Source organism: Eptatretus burgeri, chromosome 13 (genome assembly GCF_056783735.1).
Source record: "Eptatretus burgeri isolate ZD-2024b chromosome 13, Ebu_testis_v1, whole genome shotgun sequence".
NCBI lineage: Eukaryota > Metazoa > Chordata > Myxini > Myxiniformes > Myxinidae > Eptatretus > Eptatretus burgeri.
Genome location: NC_140973.1, coordinates 74,296,506 through 74,317,296, shown reverse-complemented (window position 1 = coordinate 74,317,296; position 20,791 = coordinate 74,296,506). Strand labels below are relative to the sequence as shown.

Here is a 20,791-nt window from a genome sequence, read left to right as displayed (position 1 = left end):
GTATAACCTTTTTCAAAATGAGATTTCCACCTGTATATTCTTACTATATCACCAACTTTGAACTTAGGCTTTATGTCAATCTCTTTTTCATATTTTAATTTTGTAAATGTTTCTGATGGTTTCGTTTTCGTTGAGGTATGAATTGTATCGTTGTACTTATCTACAATGCCCTGAATTATAGATAACCATTGTTGAGAACCGAATTGAGTGAACTTTTTATGTAGTCTCTCTTTTAAAGTGTGATCGAATCGCTCAATAACAACCGCTTTTCCTTCATTAAGGGTACTGTATAATGTAATGCTGTTATTTTAAAGAAAATTCATAAATCTTTTCATGTAGAACTCTGTACCCAAATCAGTCCACAATTTTTTTAAGTTTTCTCTTGCTTTTATTTAATATCTGTTAAAAGGCTAACATAAGAGTATTACCTGTTTTGTTTTTCAAAGATACAACCCATGCACATCTACTCCTCAAATCAATAACGGTTAAAGCATACTTGTACCCCTTATCATTATTGAGTTCAGTCAAATCAGCGGACCAGATATAATCAACTTCCTTGGAATAAATCTTCCTTCTATGAAACTTTGTCTTTATTGGTTTATGTAATTCATCAGCTAATTGCTCTTCAACCTTAATGACATCATGAGAGCTTATAAGTTTTTTGAATTTCCAAGCCCAAGTTTCAATTCAGCACTGATCATCTTCTTCACGATGAACCTATCAACTTTTTCTCTCAAGGTTGGATTTTGTATTAAAGATAAATTACACAGCATTTCTCGATCCGCTTTGTGTTTTTCTTCCAATGTTGTGCTATTTCCATAATCAATATCATGTCTCATGCACACTTCATCAACCCTATTGATAGGTTTGCTCCATGGTTTAGGATTGTCAGCTTCATCTAATCTTTTATTCAAGTTTGTTCCTGGACCACAGAAAGAATACCCTGGTAGATGTAATTCACCTGGTATTCCAGTTGTTGTTAATTTACTTCCTGATAAAAACTTTTGTACGTCTCCCCCTCGTTTGTGTTTGGTGATGAATTTACTCTTTTTAAAGCCACACACCGAACATGTGCCTTTTTGTTTAACCCTATTATTTTTACTTTTAACATACGAGATATTTTTACTCTTGGTTTTCTTTTTACATTTTAGACAATAACTCCTTTATTTATGTGAAAAATTCCAACAGAGTGCGAAAAACGTTTTTGGTTCCAACATGCACATTTGAATCTTAATTTTTAAAACATAAAGAATCCTTAGAAATGTCTTCACTCTCTCCTCCATCTATTTAAGAAAAAAAATGTAAAACTTTAACAAAAGTCAATTACGCCAACATCATCAATAATATAATCTTTTCCTTCTTTCTCTTCCTTATCTTCACTTTCTCGTTTAAATCTTCTCCGTGAAATTCCTGAAATCGATGTTAATACTCTTGACGCATATATTTTTACAAGACATCAATTCTTTGTTTTCCTCCTCAGTGCATTGAGATTGATTTATTTTTTGTAATACCTCCAATCGTTTTTTAATCTCACTGGTTTCCATATTTTTATGTTTATTCATTATCTCTCTTTCCTCCCTCTCCCTCTCCTCCTTCTCTCTTCTCCCTCTCCTCCTTCTCTCTCTTCTCCCTCTCCTCCTCTTTCTTCTCCCTCTCCTCCTCTCCCTTCTCCCTCTCCTCCTACTCTCTCTTCTTTCTCTTTTTTCTCCCTCTTCTCCTTCTCTCTTGCCTCAGTTTCTTCAACTCCTTCCTCATCCCTTACTAGCCTTGAATCACTTTCACCCCATAGAATATCATACATATATTCATCTGGATTCTGTGATACTCTTGTATATCCATAATTATTTTTGTCATAAAAGGAAACCAATAAGATTTGTTGATGATTTCTGAAAGAGTTTTATATTTCATCACCTTTAGAAGTACATTTTTATTTAATATTTCATTCAAATCTCTGTTTGTGGGGTTTTTTTTATCTCAGTATAAGGCCAGTTTTTAATTGAAAAATGCCCATGTCTATGTTCCAATTCATAAGGAATGTAAAATCGAACACACTTTTCTTGTAGGTATCCTTGAATGCAAAAATTATAATTTTCTTGAAGCCTTCTTGCTGTCATTTATGTATCAGAAATATATGATAGATTAATATGATGACACGTAATACCACCCCATCTTCCTGTTGTTAAATCAGTTTGTATTCCTCTGCTTTGCATAATTATCCAATTTCCTTCCTTCTTTGTCATATAAACTATTGCTTCACCATCATATAATTTCCTCTTCCCAAAATCGTGCATTTGTTGTTTGCTAATTGTGCTTCCACATATCTCCTGATTCTTACCAAGAGGGTAATATACGAGACTGATTAAAATCGTGTAGGTCTTCTAGGTTTAATGAAAAAGACCAATTATATCCTAAATCACACATATTATACCTTCATTTCTCTCTTCTCAAATTAACTATACTTCCTTCTTTATAAAATTCAATACTAAGCAGATAATTTAGTTTAATAAGAAAAGGTGTATGGTTTGTTGAACCAGGTGTTGTGGTTGTAAATTCGACTTGTTGAACAAAACGTGCTGTTTTATTTAAGGATATTTATTGTGATAAATCACTTAATCTCACTGTCATTTGCGTCAGTCGGGCTTGGATCATTTATTAATTTATAAGTATTTGTCATATTAATATTTTTTGCTGCACTATATTTTTGTCCTTCAGCCTGTGCCTTTGTGTAATAATTTGATAAATCAATATCCAGTTCTTGGGAGACACCAAGGATAGAACCATCTTTTCCAACATAAGTAATTTATATTAGATTAAAAAGAATATCATAAAAAAAATTTTGTTGTTGAGTTGAAATAACACATATCAACAAAATTGACCACAACACTTGGAATTTAATTATTGGACTTGAAATGTTTGATAAACACCATTCTGTAAGAATTTTATGACTTCAACAGGTGGTGGAAGACCATAACTATCAAAATAATATTTGTCTTGACTATTAAAAATATAAACCCAATGAGAATCATTCCCATTATTATCTTTGAGGTTCATAATAATATTATTTGTATTTTTAGACAAGTTTGTTAACTCATCTCTCATACATATAACCACATTATCAATTTTCAATATCTTACAATATTTGACAAGTTTTAAATTTGATGTTGTATTCTTTCCAAATTCTTTAAACCACTCATCAATGCTCATTTATTGATGAGAAAGATATAATCCATTGCCCCCTTCAGTTAATTTTACACCTGCTTGTGCAATATAAGAAAGCATATCTCCAACCAACAATCTCGCTTTATCAGGTAGGCTTTCAATTTTTTCAGCAAAATCTATAATTACACCACTTCCGCTACTTTGTTTCTCCAAATCTTTGTTATGTCTTTCCAACTATTTTTGAGCCCGCAGTTGAGCCTTCCTTTTGTTAGCAGTTTTCACCGCTGCTGAAATACCACACATCAATGCTCCAGCCGCACTTAAACCAGCAAATAAAGGAATTAGAAATGGGAGAAATCCTCCATTCATCTCTCCTATTGAATATTTCTTCAATATTGGTTTTGACATTTTAATTTTAAGCGAGCCAGTATCGTTAAAGATTTTCACCTGTTCTCTTGTGAGCAAAACATCAATTCTTACTGCTCCTTTTCTCTGAAATGTATTAATGTTTAATCATACAAGGCTTTTGATTTTGAATGCAAGATGATAGTTTATGAAGATTGATTTGATTAACATATACCCCATTGGGCACTTTACTACTCATTTATTTATCAAAAAATTATGTGAGACTAATCATAACACCATTATCTGTATTAATCTGTAATTCTGTTTCTTCCAAAAGCAAACAATATGTATCAACTTCTTCACTCTCTCCTCTTTCAATGTATAGGGAAGTATCCACTCCATTAGACTTTATAGTTTCATTTTGAGCACTCAGGTCAATCGCATAGATTGTATACAGGCTTTTAAATGCTGTCATATCCAAAATGGGTTCTTTATTTCCATTGCTTTCACCCACCTTTTGGTAAGACGTATGCTTCAGCATAATCATTTTTTTCCCAATTAATTTCCAATCTATCTCGTGGATAAAATGTTCCATCTGGAGAAACGCGAAGTTGTTTCACCTTAGCATTATCACTGAATGCATTATTCTTATCAGTAGCAGTATCACCATCTGTTTTTTTGTTTTTTTTAATAAAAATGAGCCACAGGTATCATGGCTTTCCTTCCAGAACACCCAAATTCCACGTGTAAGTGGTTTGGTTCAGTTTAACGTGTTGACATCTTCTTTTAAGGTATGATACATTGAGTGGTTTCTTTGAGTTAAGTCTTCTTTTTAACATCTCTTCTGTTTTAAGATTAGGAGTATATTCACTAATATACCAACTAATTTCATCAATGACAAATTTATTCTGAGCACCAAAAGCATAAGCAATGCCAAAAAGCAATCTATTTTCATTATCATTCCTTTGCAGTTGAAATCTAATTTTAAGATAATACAGAACTTTATTATGATCACAAAATCCAAATATACCTTTAAGAGGACCTGCCACAGTAAAACTATTACCTGCTTTTGATTCATCATTATACATTCCTTTTCTTTGACTATATCCAGGGTTTGTGTTTGTTCCCATTGCCATATCAGGAATAAAACCTTCAACAGCTCCCTTTCCCATTCTATCACGAAATGAATATGGTGTAAATTTCATCATTTCAGATGTAGCAGAGACATAATCAACTGCTTCAACTTCTTGTGTTCCAATATACAAATGAACACAATCCAACATTTTCCTGAAGAAATCATTTACGAGTGTAGCGTTTGTGTTATCCCCAGCCTTAGTGAATGTAAATTTACACAACAAGAAACTTTTGGCTAGATTCAAATAAGTTTGCTGATTATTTCTTTCAAAACTTTTTGTTCCATTTGTATTTCAGTCTTTTCCAGTTATAGCATTTACCTTGAAGTAGTCTTCTTTTTTTTAGTAGAGTTTGAGATGACAATGGTATCATCCAAATCATAGATACTATCAATTGCTTCCATACTTGTATTTATTCAGGAAAAAATATGTTAAAACTTTTGAAACCCTGACCCAAGTAATTGAATTATTTTCTGTCGTTCTTGGGGAGACAACTGAGCTTTGCCTTTCTTAATTTCTTTTATTGTTTGTAATTTATGGGATTCCTTTTGAGGATCTTTTATACTCTTTATAGCACCCGCTACATTTCTCCCAGCAGAAGCAGTTGAACCAATTAGGTCTTTATGTTTAAGAATAGTTGAACCTATACCCATTAGAGTAACAATTATCTCATCTCCTTTTTTTTGATCCTCGTGGAGGATCTCTAAGTCTTCCTCATGTTGTTGTTCTTCTGCTTCTTCTTGTGGACTTTTTTGTTTCACAGCCCACAGTTTTCATCGAAACTTCCTGAAACTTGGCATATATATGTAAAAATACCCTGTGCAGACAGTAACCATCTCCGATTTTGAAAATTCCTCCTAGAAAAAAAGTTATGATGTCAAAATATCTCCGCTAATGGAAATCGCCTAAAAAAATTATCTCCGAAACTAGGCAAGTTTTTTGAATTCTGTTTGTGGGAATCGAACAGGGCATTAGCAGAGATGAATTACCACACATATGATACATCACTATGACGTCATATCAATTTTTATGACGTCATTCCTATTTTTTGACATTTTTTGTTTCACAACCCAGAGTTTTCATCGGATCTTCGTGAAACTTGCCATGTATATGCAGAAAGCCCATGCGCAGGCAGTAACCATCTCCGATTTGGGAAATTCTTCTGAGAAAAAAAGTTCACGTCATAATATCACCGCTAATGGAAATTGCCTATATCGTTATCTCCGAAACTAGGCAAGCTGTTTGAATTTTGTTTGCGGGAATTAAGCCGGGCATTAGCACAGATAATTTATCGCAAACCTGATACATCACAATGACGTCATATTCTTTTTTATGACGTCATCATTAAGAGGACGAGGATCTTAGCTCATTTGAGCTTGTTCTAAATTGATGTCCAACACCCCGTTATCTCTTAGGTTTATAGTATCCTCCACTAAGATGCATACCTTCACCCTTATAGTATAGGGGAAAGAACATCCCATCCCCTGTAATTATTTAATATTTTCCCAACACGTGTTTCCTCACAATAACTGTCATATTTATTTGTTGGAAAACTTCACGTAGGTGAATTCTGATGGATATCATTTCTCCATGAAAAGAAATCATGCGATTATCTTGGTCAGTTATCCTAAAATTTACTCTTTATATGGTTTTTCCTGACACAGGTATATAAACCAGATTTTTGGGTTCCACATTGAATTTATAACCAATTGCAGTTGAGTATGCACTGAATGAAAATATTGCATTTGTTCTTATTCCATCATTATAGGCACCATCAATGAAATCACAGTGAATTAGTACCGAATTTTTGCCTGAGGATATTTGAATGACATTATCACTGTAAAATGTCCCATTAGTTTCAATCTTTTTTGAGGAGAAACCTAATAACTCTCTAAATGAATTATCAATTGTGAAATCAACCTTGTTGTTATTTTTAAGTTTAATCATTGATTTTGAAGTGTGTTTTTGAATATCTATAACAATATTTTTTGGTTCATTACCCTGTTCTTTCATAAGGTGAGCAATTTCGGAAGTTATTTGAGAAATCTCATATGTTCTGAGTGAAACTGTTTTCGTTTTGTATCCACTTCCCGGATTATAACTAAACTTATCGTTTTTCTCTGTAATATTAAACAAGGTATTATAAGTTTCCATAGACAATAAAGATGCCTTATATTCTTTTGTTGCATCCAGTTGTAGTGGGTATGGAAATGAAGATGTGTGGTCGCTTGTTGTGACATTAAAACTAAGGATTGTGCTTCTCATCTTATTTAATATGGAATAAAATATCTTTGTATTGACATTTATTAATTATTTTCATGGTCATGAACAGGTATAAAATGACTGATGCTTCATTAAAACAATTGTTATTTCCAGCCTTCTTACTACCTAACAGCAATAACAGTCCATTAACTAATTGTGATGGGTCATTTGGAAGAAAACTAACACCTGAACTAAGCCTACTTAAAACCTGAATAATGTGTTTCTCCTTCTCATTCTTCCTACTTTTACCAGATATATTGACCCTAAAATTAAGAGAGTCCAGCAGATCAATATATATTCTATCGTCCTTATTTTTCATATCCAATGGTTTTTCAAAATACTTTGATTCATTCCTCACAGTTGAACCTTGTCATCCATCTTTAGTAAGAAGAAACATTAATCTCGGAGTTAATTTAACAGGTGGTTGAACAGAACTCAAGAACCTTAATTCATCATTAAATATCAATCCCTTTTCTTGAACATTGCTGGTTGTTCTGCTGGAATGAGTCCTGCTTTGGTTTTTTAATCCACTGAATAGTCATTGTTTTGAAGAGTCTTCAAAATATAATCAGGCGGTTGATTTATCTCTTCCAGTTGTTGAAATAATCCTTCATCATTATATTCTAATTCTCCTATATGCTCTAATTTTTCCTCCGTCATTTGACTGAAAACTTTTAAAATTTGAAGTTTTTTTTTAGGAGTATATTCTATTGTGGGAACTGTGGAAGCATCTATAATAATTTGTTGGGAAGTTTTTTAAAGTGGTTAAAAAAAATTATCTTGTTTTCTTTCAAATGCTTCTTCACCCGTGAGTTTCTGTCTGCGTTTTTTTCTTGCTGTCTTTCTGTTGTTTTACAACTTTTGAAACCAACTCTTGATGTTCCTTAAATCTTCTTGCTCTTTCTTTCGCATCCATTTATTTATTGGAAAATATCATTCAATGAATTGTAAAGATCAACAGGGAAATTTTCCTTTTCTTCATCATTCAAGTAGATGTGTTCAAATAAATCCTTTTCTTTAAATATTTTTATCAAATTCTTTATTTACATTAACACGAGTTGTAATTTCTTCTTCACTAATACTTGTATCTCTGCTTTTCATATGTTTGCGTTGAGTTTATTCATCAACATCAAAACCGAATGATAAAATCTTAACTCCATTACCACTCAGATGTTTAATAATTTGTCTCATTCCTTCTGGATTAGTTTCTAATATCCCAAGATCACGAGATTTTAGTTTCTTTTACTCACTCTTACAATCTGAATATTTTGTTGTACCAGGAGAGACCTCCTCAAATATTTGACCTTCATTCCTCAATCGCATATGTTCCTCCACTGAAATATAGGAATAATTTTCACCTTCTACTTCTCCTGGTCGCATTGCTCTGGTTGTTGTTGATACAATACAAATCACATGGTGTTTTTTAAAAAAACTTACAATATTTTCATTTTTACTATTCAAGAACCTTGATTTCTGAAAGTTTTTTTTCCAGAAGCAGATTTATCCACAAGATTCATAATAATAGTTGCCATTTATATAGGTAATTGTTTATAAAATAAAATATATATCCCTTAATATCTCATGTTGTTTCACAACAATATATTTATATTTTTCAGTCGTGTGCTTCATATAATCCCCAAATTTCTTTTTACGAGACAATGTAGAACAATTGCCTCTCCAAAAATTGTTTATATCTATTTAATTAAACTTGAATAAAACAAAAGTATTAGCATTGTTTCTTATTGAGCGACGAGGGAGTTGAAAGTATGATTGACTAAGATAAATACAATTACAAGAACAATGTCTCCCTCCTGTGTCATTGCTATCCATTACCATTTGGTTTCTCTCATTAACACAATGATCAAAGATAACGAGGTTCTTTTTTGATTTATCCAAATCTTGGGGTGAAGGTATATCAGCTGTATTATCACTCAGAATTCAAGTGATAGGTTTTGATTTCTTTTTACATTTCTGTGTATCACAAAGTAGTTGTATTATATCTTAAATGTTGTAATTATTATGTTTGTTTTGAAGTTTAAATAAACCGATCATATCTTCTTTGTGAAGACCCACATTAAAACCTTGCGAGACTAGTTGATACTCAGGTTGAAAACTTGACATTATAAAAATTATTAAATTATCATAATCTAAAAAGTTGGGAGTAAGGAGCATCTTTAAAAGCAGGCAGGTTTTTCCACATCCACTTGAACCAACTATGAGACATCTTAATGAATTTGGAAATGGGTAAATAGGTAAAAAAAATGGGTAAAAAATCTTATTTCCCCAAATGGGTGAAAAATCATTCATTTATATATTTGGAAAACAGGTTATTTAATTTTTTATTGGCTTTTTTAGAAACTATGTTTTATCCTAAGTTCAGGTTTAATTTCAAGATAATCCATTATTTTATTTATACAATATCTTGTGTTGATATTTCCCTGAAAATGACAATGGCTAATAATATAAATCATCAATCCCTGAAACATTACCGTCATTTGTTTGGTCTCTTCTCTTGTAAGAAAAGGTGAATTATCACCCTTGTACTTAACATCCATTTCTCTTGTAAATCTCGTAAAGTATTTCATTTTTGATGTAATTTTGAAACAGTTATGTTCTTTTTAATAATTTTTTATTTGCATGAATTGCAGAATATACATTGTTTATGTACTTCTGACTCTGTGTTTAATCTCACTCTATCACATGCAGGACAATTCTCAAATTTCTCATATGGAGAATCAGGGAATTCAAGAGGATCAAGATCTAGTATACTATTCATATTTATAAAGTAAAACTTTACTTCAAACAAAATTAATCTTCGGTATCATCTTCGGTAGTTTCATTGGTGCTTTCACAATCATCTATAAAACTACTTTCATAACTATCGTATGAACACAAACTCTCGGTATCATAACTGTCTTCTGTTCCAACAGAGATACTATCATCACTCTCATAATCTTCAAAATCTTCAGTTGAATAATAACTCATATTTAATTAGTAGAAAAAAAACATGACCATCTATATATGCATACTTTTTTCATTAACAGATTCAACTACTACATTTTTTTATATTAAAAGTAATTTTAAAATGGTCCTTTATAACTGAACGAAATGTAATTTCACCTGATATATTAACATCCTTTATTTCATCAGGATTTACATCTTTAGGTTTGTTGAAAAAAATACAAATTTCCCCTTGCATATGCAGATGGTCTTATCATTTCTTTTGAAAGCTTCATCCATAAGGTTTTTCTTTTTTGATACTTTTTCTTGTTTCATTGCTTTTTCTAGTTTTGAATATATTGCCAGAAGGAGAGGAGAAACTTTTGTTATTGCTACTTTAATTGATGTTCTTCCAGATATTCTAAAAGCCCTTCCACTGAAGGAAATTGAAAATACATATTATTGAAATTGTTTTTATAATTGTAATATAATATAATTGTAATATAATTTTTATTATAATATAACCATAATTGTTTTTATCCAATAGTTGTTATATTTGTCTTTATTCAATTTTACATCCTCGACATATTTCTCAGTATCTTTTACAAATGTAGATATTGATTGAAACTTGTCTTTTGTGTCTTTTTGGTTTGATTGATCAAGTGATACATTGTACTTATTAAGTTTAAAAAGTTGGAGGATAAAATGGTTTTAAGCACAGATTCACCTATAAATTAAATGGATTTTTCATCAAGAAAATTTTAGTTTAAGCAAAGTTTTGCTTTATAAATATGATGACTACAACATACTGCGAGGTTTGTAATATGTTATAAAAAACACCTTCAAACCAACAAACACACATTCAATCTTTTCAGACAAATATCACCATTTGAACAAGAAACAAAACATTGTAATAGATGTGATATTGATATTCTTTTAAAAATTTATAGTAGACACCTTCAATCATGCAAACACAAGAAGAATGAAGAAAGGGAAGGAAGGGACAACTAAATTCTCTATTGAAAACACTGATGGGGCATTTAAAGACATATAAAAATAAGATTGTTTCGCTTTGAAGACCCTGGACCATCTTCAATCATTGAAGCTGTTGATATGGTTAAACAAAGTATTGAAACTGTTATTAAAAACACATTAAGTAAAATGAAAACTTTTAAGTTTTGAATAGGAGTAAAATTGAATATGGTAAGAGAAGGTGATGAAACTACTCCCTGTATGAGGACAAATCCTCACTTTATCACATTTCAAGATTTTGTAAGATGTGATGTTTACGATGAACTCCAGAGACAAGAAGAAGATGTTGATAATACTGTTGTAGGTAGTGAATTTGCTATTACAACAATAATCTTTTTAGATATACACATCTTAAAATCAGATCCTCTTCAAGCTTCTTCTTATATTGATTTATCAAAAGAGATAAAACTTAAGAAAGCGGTTGTTAATATTCAAAACAAAGATAATAAATGTTTTCTATGGTCTGTTCTTGCTCACTTACATCCTCCACAATGGAAACCTGAAAGGGTTTAACATTATAAGAAATATGAGAATACGCTAAATGTTAAAGATTTAAGGTTTCCAATGTCATTGAGAGATATTCCTAAATTTGAGAAAATGAATAAACTATCTGTTAATGTGTATGGAATAACGGATACAAAGAAAGTTCAAATATTAAAAATTTCAAATCACGATAAAAATGATGAAACAGACATGTTATAGTTCGGGGAAAAATTCACATTATGCTTATATCAAAAATTTATCAAGACTAATCACCTCACAAGTATTCAATAGAACAAATAAAACATATCCCTGTAAGAGATGTCTCAACTTCTTTCATATGAAAGAACGATTAAATCAACATTCAAAATACTGTCGTAATCATAAATCAACCGTAATTAATATAGCAAAAGTTGGAAAGAAGATATCATTCAAAGATTACAACAAATCTCACAAACATCCATTTGTGATATATGTTGATTTTGAAAGTATCCTTGAAAAGATTGATACTGTTTCTCCAAATGCAAATAAATCATACACAAATAAATATTAAAAACATACTCCTTGTGGTTTCTGTTATTATATCAAATCATCTGTTGGTGATATATACAACAAGTTGGAACTTTATAGAGGAGAAGATGCTTCAGAGGAGTTTGTAAGACGATTGGAAAAAGACTGTATAAGACGAAGAGAAATAATGTTTAAAACCTTTAAACCAATGTCATTAACAAAGGGAGAGAAAAATAAATTTCGGAAGAACATTATCTGTCATATTTGTGAGGAGAAAATTGAGGGAGAGGTCAAAGTTCAGGATCATTGTCATCTTATATGGAGGTCCAGCTCATTCCTGTTGTTATCTTTATTACAAGCCCTCAAACGTTATTCCTGTCTTTCTTCACAACAACGCTCACCATGACACACATCTATTTATAAATGAACTTTCAAAGACATCTGGAGATATTTCTGCCATTCCTCACACATACCAAAAATACATCTCATTCACAAAAACAATTCATACATCCGCCATAACCCATATCAGATTTTTTGACACATTTAAGTTTATGGCAAGTCCATTATCTAATTTAGCATCAAATAATAAAAACTTACCGAATCTTCAATTAAATTTTTCAAGTCAAGAAGAGATTGATCTCTTATCACAAAAGGGAATATATCCGTATGAATACATGGATTCATTTGAGAAGTTTAAAGAAACACAACTTCCTTCAAGGGAAAGTTTCTATTGCAAGTTGAATAAAACTCATATTTCTGATAGAGATTATACACAAGCTAAAAGGGTTTGGGAGAAGTTTAATATAAAGAATCTTGGAGAATATCACGATTTGTATCTTAAAACTGATGTATTATTATTGACTGATGTGTTTGAGACTTTTAGAGCAGTCTGTCATAATAAAAATTCCCATGGATTCGACCCCGTTCACCATTACACATCCCTGGGTTTGGCTTGGAGTGCCATGTTAAAAATGTCAAAACAGGATTTGGAATTAATCAGTGATATAGATATGCTTTTAATGATAGAGAAGGTTAAAGAGGAGGAATATCTCAAGTATGTTCCAAGAGATATGCTAAAGCAAATAACAAATATCTTCCTGATTATAATAAGAATGAGGACAACTCTTACCTGATGTATGCTAACAATTTGTATGGGTGGGCTATGTCTCAATCTTTACCTTATGGAAAACGTAAATGGGTTAAAGGAAAACATGATGAAAAAGTTTTACAAGACATTGTTATCTCCTCTCAAAAATAATTGGATGAAGCTGAAGTTGGATATTATTTTGAGGTTGATTTAAAATATCCAGAAGAACTTCATAACAAACATAAAGACCTTCCCTATGCCCCTGATAAAGAAAGTCCAAGAAAAGAATGGTTAAGTGATTACCAACACTCATTTAACATAAAAGGAAAATCTACAGAAAAACTACTTACTACATTAAATGATAAAGAAAGTTATGTTTTGCATCAAAGAAACTTGAGACAGTATTTATCTGCTGGGTTGAGAGTTCGAAAAATTCATTGGATTTTAAAATTTAAACAAAGTCATTGGTAAAAGAAGTATATCGATTTTAATACAAAAAGGAGAACAGAAGCAAAAACAAATTTTGAGAAGGACTTTTATAAATTAATGAATAATGCTGTATTTGGAAAGAGGGCGGAGGAGCTCCTTGTGAGCCAACGGCCATCCATATCTAGTGCCCAACTGTGTCTGTGGACGTCCTCCTGCAGTTGGGTTACTCTTTTATTAAGAGGGTGGTGGCAGGATTTGCACTCCGGCCACCGTAAAACCCTTCATTCCGCAAAACACAAAAAAATCTGAAAACCCACTCCATGGGAGTACCTCCTGTGCAGCTTCCCTTCGCAGGGCAGCTCACCGGATGACGGGATTGGGGCAAAGCCTTCAGGACCCCCAATCTTTGATGATAGGAGGGAAACCATGGGGTAACATCCCTGGGTCAGATTGCGGGAGAGTGTGTCGGAGTGGTGCTGAGGTGTCGTCCACCAGACGGCGGTCTCCTTGGGTTAACCTGAGGCGGTCCCTTCAGGTGGGTGCCTGGAATGTCCTATCCCTAAGAGAGGATGATCACCTGTCTCTGTTATCATCTGAGCTCAAGCGTTTGGACATCGGGATTGCAGCTCTCTCTGAGGTTCGGAGACCGGATTGCGGCGAGATAATGGTGGGTGGTTACACCTACTATTAGTCTGGTTGCTCTGATGGTTACCATACCCAAGGAGTTGCTGGAGCTGTGTCCAATAAGCTGACCCCAATGATAATTGAGGGAACACCGGTCAACGAGCGTATTATGAGATTAAGGATTCGTCACTCCTTGGGTGTCATTTCCCTGGTCTCTGTTTATGCTCCGACTGAGGCGAGTGATCTCACTGTGAAGGATGCATTCTACGCCACGCTCGAGTCTGTGGTTGATCAGTGCCCCAGACGAGATACACTTCTAGTCTTGGGGGATTTCAATGCATCGACTGGAACTGATAGGGATGGTTATGAGGTGTGTGTTGGTCCCCATGGGTCAGGAACTATGAACCAGAATAGCACTAAGTTCCTTGACTTTGCAAGAAGTCATGGACTTAGGGTGGCCGGTTCATGGTTTCAGCGCCCACAAGCTCATCACTGGACTTGGTATTCCAACGCTGGCGGTTTGGCAAAGGAGATTGACCATGTCCTCATTGACGGTCGTTGGAGGATGATCCAGAACTGCAGGGTCTACCGGAGTGCTCAGTTCCTCAATACTGACCACAGGCTTGTTGTAGCAACTCTAAAGCTGCACCTTAAATCCTGGAGAAAGGTACCATCCCAGCCTAGGCTGGATGTTGGCAAGCTCAGGGATGAGAGAGTAGCTGAGGAGTTTGCGAACAGGCTGAGTGGACACTTGGGGGGTCTGGGTGCTTTGGGGGGTCCTGAAGAGTTGTGGAGTGCCTTCAAGACCACCGTCCTTGATGTTGCCGGTGGATGTCTTGGAACTCACCGCAGGGCAAAGAAGAATTTTGTCTCTCAAGGGACATTGGAAACTATTCACCAGAGTCGCAGGGCCAGGCTGAATGGCAGAGCTGAGCTGTTCAGGGAGCTGAGGCGTAAAACTGTACGTGCACTGAGGGTGGACAAGGAGGCCTATGTGCGAGGAATCTGTGAGGGGGTAGAGCATCACCTGTGGACAGGTGATTCTCGTCCCGCTTACAGGGGAATTCCCGCATTGCGTTCATCCAAGCCCATCCCTCGGAGCACTGCAGTTAGAGCAGAGAGTGGTAGGCTCTTGACAGAGGAGTCTGAAGTGAAGGCCCGCTGGGCCGGTTACTTTGAGCGGTTGTACCAGGCTGATCCCCCAGCTGTCGAGTTGGACGTCAAGGGTGTTACAATCCCTGTTGCTGACCCTGGAATCAACTGTGGTCCACTTTCGCTTGTGGAAACACGGGCTGCAGTGAACCGCTTGAAACGGGGCAAAACTCCAGGGATCTGTGGCATCCATGCTGAACTTCTCAAGGCTGGTGGAAATGCTGCACTCATGTCATTGCATGCAGTTTTGTGCTCTGCCTGGAAAACAGGCATCATCCCAACTGACTGGAAGAGGGGCCTTGTTGTTCCTCTCTGGAAAGGGAAGGGTGATCGCCAAGACTGCAACAACTACCGAGGGGTGACGCTGCTCTCAGTGCCGGCAAGGTCTTTGCTTGGATAATTATTGATAGGGTTCGCCACCATCTGCTTGAGCACCAGCGTCCAGAGCAGTCACGCTTTACACCAAAGAGGTCAACGATTGACCGTATCCTTGCTCTTCGTGTCCTCACCGAACGCAGACGAGAGTTTCGGCAGGGGCTGCTTGCAGCCTATGTTGATCTCTGTAAAGCGTTCGATTCAGTGAATCGGGATGTCCTCTGGAGGATTCTTGGTCTTCGTGGGTTGCCACCAAAACTGATCGATCTGATGTCTGAAATCTACTCTGGTACTGAGAGTGCTGTGAAGTGTGGTGGTACCATCTCTGACTTATTTCCAGTTGTTACTGGAGTTCGTCAGGGGTGTTTACTGGCCCCCACACTTTTCAGCACTTGTATGGACTGGATTTTAGGGAGGATATCGGAGAGATCAAGCTGCGGTGCATCGTTTGGGAATGTCAAGATCTCGGACCTTGATTTTGCAGATGATGCAGTCATCTTTGCGGAGACTTTAGATATCCTTTTGGGGGCCCTCGAGGTGCTGAATGAGGAGTCGGAGCCGTTGGGATTACGGGTTTCTAGGGTCAAAACTAAGATCCAGACTTTCAGTGACATCTTGGATGCTGCTGTCCTGTCTGTGTCTGTTTGTGGTGAGGAAGTTGAGGTCGTGGAGAGATTCACTTACCTTGGCAGTGATATTCATGTCTCTGCTGGCTGTGAGTCAGAGGTCAATAGACGTCTGGGTCGGGCCTGGGGAGTCATGGATTCACTGGATCATGGGGTGTGGCGCTGCCGGTACCTGTGCGGGAGGATGAAAGTCCGAGTGTTCAGGTCCTTGGTACTTCCAGTCTTGCTCTATGGATGCGAGACTTTGACTCTGACCAAGGATCTGAGACGGAGACTTAATTCCTCTGGTACCAGGTCTCTTCGGAGAATCCTTGGCTATCGCTGGTCGGATTTTGTGTCCAACGAGCGGTTGCTGAGAGAGACTCGGATGAGATTTGTTACCTGCATAGTCCGCGAGCGTCAGTTGCGGCTGTATGGACATGTGGCTCGTTTTCCTGACGCTGATCCTGCTCACCAGATTCTCTCAGTGAGGGAGTCTCATGAGTGGAGAAGGCCAGTGGGCCGACCACGTGCCTCGTGGTTGCAGCAGGTTGACCATTATCTCAAGGAGATGGGGATGGGCCTGGCATCTGCCTGGGGGATGGCCAGACAGAGGCCCCTGGAGTGCCGGCAGAAAGTGGACGCAGCGACGCGCTGTTCTGGCACATGCTCCCATCCCTGACCTGGAAAGAGGATGGAAAATGTTAGGAACCGGCAAAACATAAGACTTGCTACATCTTGGAAACAGGCTTCAAAGTTAATTAATAGACCAAGTTTTATGCGAGCAGAGGTGTTTTCAGAGAACTTTTGTGCTATTCATTTGAAAAAAAGAGAGTATTGAAATGGATAAATATATATATATATATATATATATATATATATATATATATATATATATATATATATATATATATATATATATATATGAACATAAATTCTTAACTTGTCAAAGTCGTTAATGTATGACTATTACTATCATAATTTAAAACCAAAGTATAAGGATAATGTATCATTGTTATATATGGATACAGATAGTTTTATATTAGAAATTAACACAAGTGATGTATCTGAGGATATGATTGATAATATTGGTATATATGATACAAGTAATTATAAATCAGGTGATGTGTTGTTTTCATCAAAGAATAAAAAGGTTATTGGTAAGTTTAAAGATGAATTGGGTGGGAAGGTCATGAGTGAATTTATAGGACTGAGATCAAAGTCTTATGGTTATAAGTATATTTATAATAATAATATTGAAAGGTGTGATAAGAAGCTAAAGACAATCAAGAAACATATAATCAAGGAAACAATAAACTTTAAGAATTATTACAACTGTTTAACCTTAAAGAAGGAAGAGTAGAGAAAAATGAATACAATAAGAAATTATATACATCAATTATATCGAGAAGAGGGAAATAAGAAAGCATTAGGAGCTTTTGATGATAAAAGATATATTTTAGAGAATGGAATCAATATATTTTAGATATATTTTAGAGAATGGAATTCACCCTTATGGTGAAAAGTATAAGTGTTAAGATATTTGAGTGTTAAGATATTGGGTTGGGGATTTTAACGGGCTTCCGCCATCTTTTACTGATTTATAAATGATAGAACCAAGCAATAATCAAACCAAAGAGTGGAGATGTAATCAGCCTTGGTATTGAAATGGGAAACAAAGAATGTGAGAAATATCAAATAAGTCTTATTGAAAAAATAACCGGGGTAAAAGTAGATAAAACAAATAAGCGGATAAATTTAATGACAAATAAGTTGGAGGATGAAAAGAAAAAAAATAAATATCCTTGAATGGACTGAAAACTTTTATGGTTATCAATTGAACAAAGGAAAAACGATTTACTACAATCTCAAAATCATATATGGTTCAGGAGGTGGTCAAATAAGAGCATTAAGAGAAGTTTATCATTTCATCTTTGCTCAACAAAGATACTTAAACCGAGACCCAAGTTGCAAGTTATTCTTTGTGAATATACTCAATGGAAATGAATGTTCTAAGAAAATTAAGTTATTCCCAAAAGTAGAACATGGACAAATATTCGTTGGTTTGCTCTTTGAGTATTATGAAAATATGAAAGGACTGTGATTATGTTGGGGGGAAGAAGTGCTTTTATCAGTAAGTCTCAATTTTTCATTTGCTTGTATGGGAGGGAAGGGGATAGGTAGGGAGGAAGTGAGTCTCCCATTTTGAGCTTTTGGGGCTTGGGTCAGATCGTTTTTCCCTTTTTCCCCATTCATTTGAATGGGCGTCACAGAAGCAACATTTATTATCTACTGTTGTCTGTTCTTATATGGCTGTTTTATCCTTTTTAAATATTGCCATGTTGTCCGTTATTATATGGCTGCGTTGTCCGTTTTTAAGCCAATTCTTTTTTTGTAATGTATTTCTCATAATGGATACAATCAAGTCTCGTGGAAGAGCTGGAACACAGAACAGATCAGGATGTAAGAGAACAACATGAACAGTGTAGGTGTGGGGCGGGGGGGGGCAAGAATGGATGCATGGGCTGTGAATAGGATGGATACAGAAGGAAACTCACGAGGGAAAACTGGACATTTGGAAGGAGAGATTGGGGTGGGTTCACAATAATATAAAATATCATGGTTTTGGATTGGGGACGATCGGAGATGACGGTGGACAGCTGTCTTGAAGAACTGGGGGAAGAATGAGATAGAAGGGAATGTAAAAGTTGGTTCCACAGGGGGGAAGAAAGAGGAATAAATGAGTGGAGGTGAGTGCAGTGATCCTGGACTTTGGAAGTTTCATCAGAAGGGGGATTTGATGATGGACCTTGTGTGTCCTGCAGGATACTGGAGGGGTGTGGGAGGGGGAATGGGGTGTGGGACAAAGCGCAGAAAGAGCAGAGGGAGCAAGACCTAAAAGGAGGTACTAAAAGACAGAGAGATGGCTTTGTAAAGACGTAAATGTTTTTGCTATCATAGTGGGGTTAGTGAACTGGTTGGACATTTTCGAATATGCACACTCGCCTTTTCAATGTTTAGCCTGGTTTCAAATCCTGACCCAGCCATGAACTGTCACCCTGGTGTTTCACATGCAAAGCGAGGCATCAATGTGAATCAACAATTGAAAATACAGTTGGTAACTCGACTTTCTTGCATCAAATATAAAGCTTGGTGTTGGCTTGGCGGTAAAGGGGGCTTACCTGGGTTCCGAGGGTCCTGAGTTTGAGCTCCTGTTTTCTGTTGAATTAACACCAGGTGGGGTTGACAGCCTGTCATCCTTCATGTTCTGGTAGACATGTTGTCTGACTTAACATCCTCCTGATGGATGGTGGACCCCTGCATGCAAAACACCAGGATAGCGAGGTCGAGATTCAAACCCAGGTGAGACAGCTCATACCTCTATGCTGTATCCTACCAGCCATTGCTTAAGATTAGTTATTGACTGGATGAAAAGGAAAGACCTTGAATTTGAAAAGTTGAAATATATGACATGGACTTCTTCATCTTTCACAGAGACCTGAAAAGCAACTACTGCCGAAACCCAGATCGATCGTACCAGCCCTGGTGTTACACAAACAGTTCTGCTGTGCGCTTTGAATCGTGTGATATTCCAAAATGTGATTAACTCACTGTGGAAGTAAAGCCATGAAGATGTCCCTCTCAATCGACAATCCAGCCTGCTAGCTGATTAAAATAGCTGTATTCCAAATCCGTAGCTTCGTAACATGACATCAGATTCATCACACAACAGTGTTCTTGGAAACTGGTAGGCCCTACTCATTTAGCAGTGTTTACATGTTCACCATCTCTGTTGCAATAAATAAATATATCCTGAGATTAAGCATTCCTGTGTGAGGTGTTGTTTTCCTTTTCTTTGCTACACATAGTGAAGGAAATTACGACTTGAACACCAAAATAATCCTTTGCATCAAAAATCATACAAAATGGTTCCTTTGCCCATCAACATGATCACACACACACACACACACACACACACACACACACACACACACACACACACACACACACACACACACACACACACACACACACACACACACACACACACACACACACACACCCATGATATAAACTGCAATGGGCCACTTGGGTGGGCCAGCCAACATGTGACTTCACTGTTTGGACGGCAGTGTTTATGGACAGAACAATTATGTAGCAGTTAAAATATCTGGATGAACACGAACAGACTTCAAAATGGTTTTCTCTTGTTAATATGCCACAATATTCCACATCAAAAGAAGGCTTTTGTCTCCTTTTCACCTCGTCCACAAACCTCACCGCCATCCCATTCAAATCTCCACCCCATGATCTTGATCTCCATCTGTCAAAGTCGGGAATATGGAATCAAGAAAATCATCTACCGCTACACCACCCCCTCAAAGCTTCATGTACCCCCTTTCTGCATCCTGCCTTACCTCCACCCCCCCCACACCCTTCAATGCTTCCCCCTCACCTAACACACTCAAACCTTCCTTCGCACCCCACACCCTTAAAACCTGCTCCTCACTGCATCCCTCCAAAGCCTCACCATGCTCCGGCAAAAACTACTCCCCCCATCCTATATCCAATGCCTCCTACCTCAGTGCATTCCAAAGTGTCTGCAACAAGCATGTCCACTCTCAGGAGAGCCAGAAAACAACATCTGTTCAACCTCA

The 20,791-nt window shown here is 36.1% G+C and overlaps 1 protein-coding gene across 1 annotated transcript in view; it reads left to right on the top strand.

Annotated features, from left to right (window-relative positions):
• Positions 1 to 19,959, top strand: part of LOC147014789 (plasminogen-like) — a 49,913-nt gene extending 29,954 nt beyond the window's left edge. The window contains exon 5 of the mRNA XM_085853071.1: positions 19,629 to 19,959. Coding sequence (XP_085709197.1) covers positions 19,629 to 19,740 — 112 coding nt within the window. The 3' untranslated portion in view covers positions 19,741 to 19,959. The remainder of the gene's footprint in view (positions 1 to 19,628) is intronic.
• Positions 19,960 to 20,791: the final 832 nt, after the last annotated feature.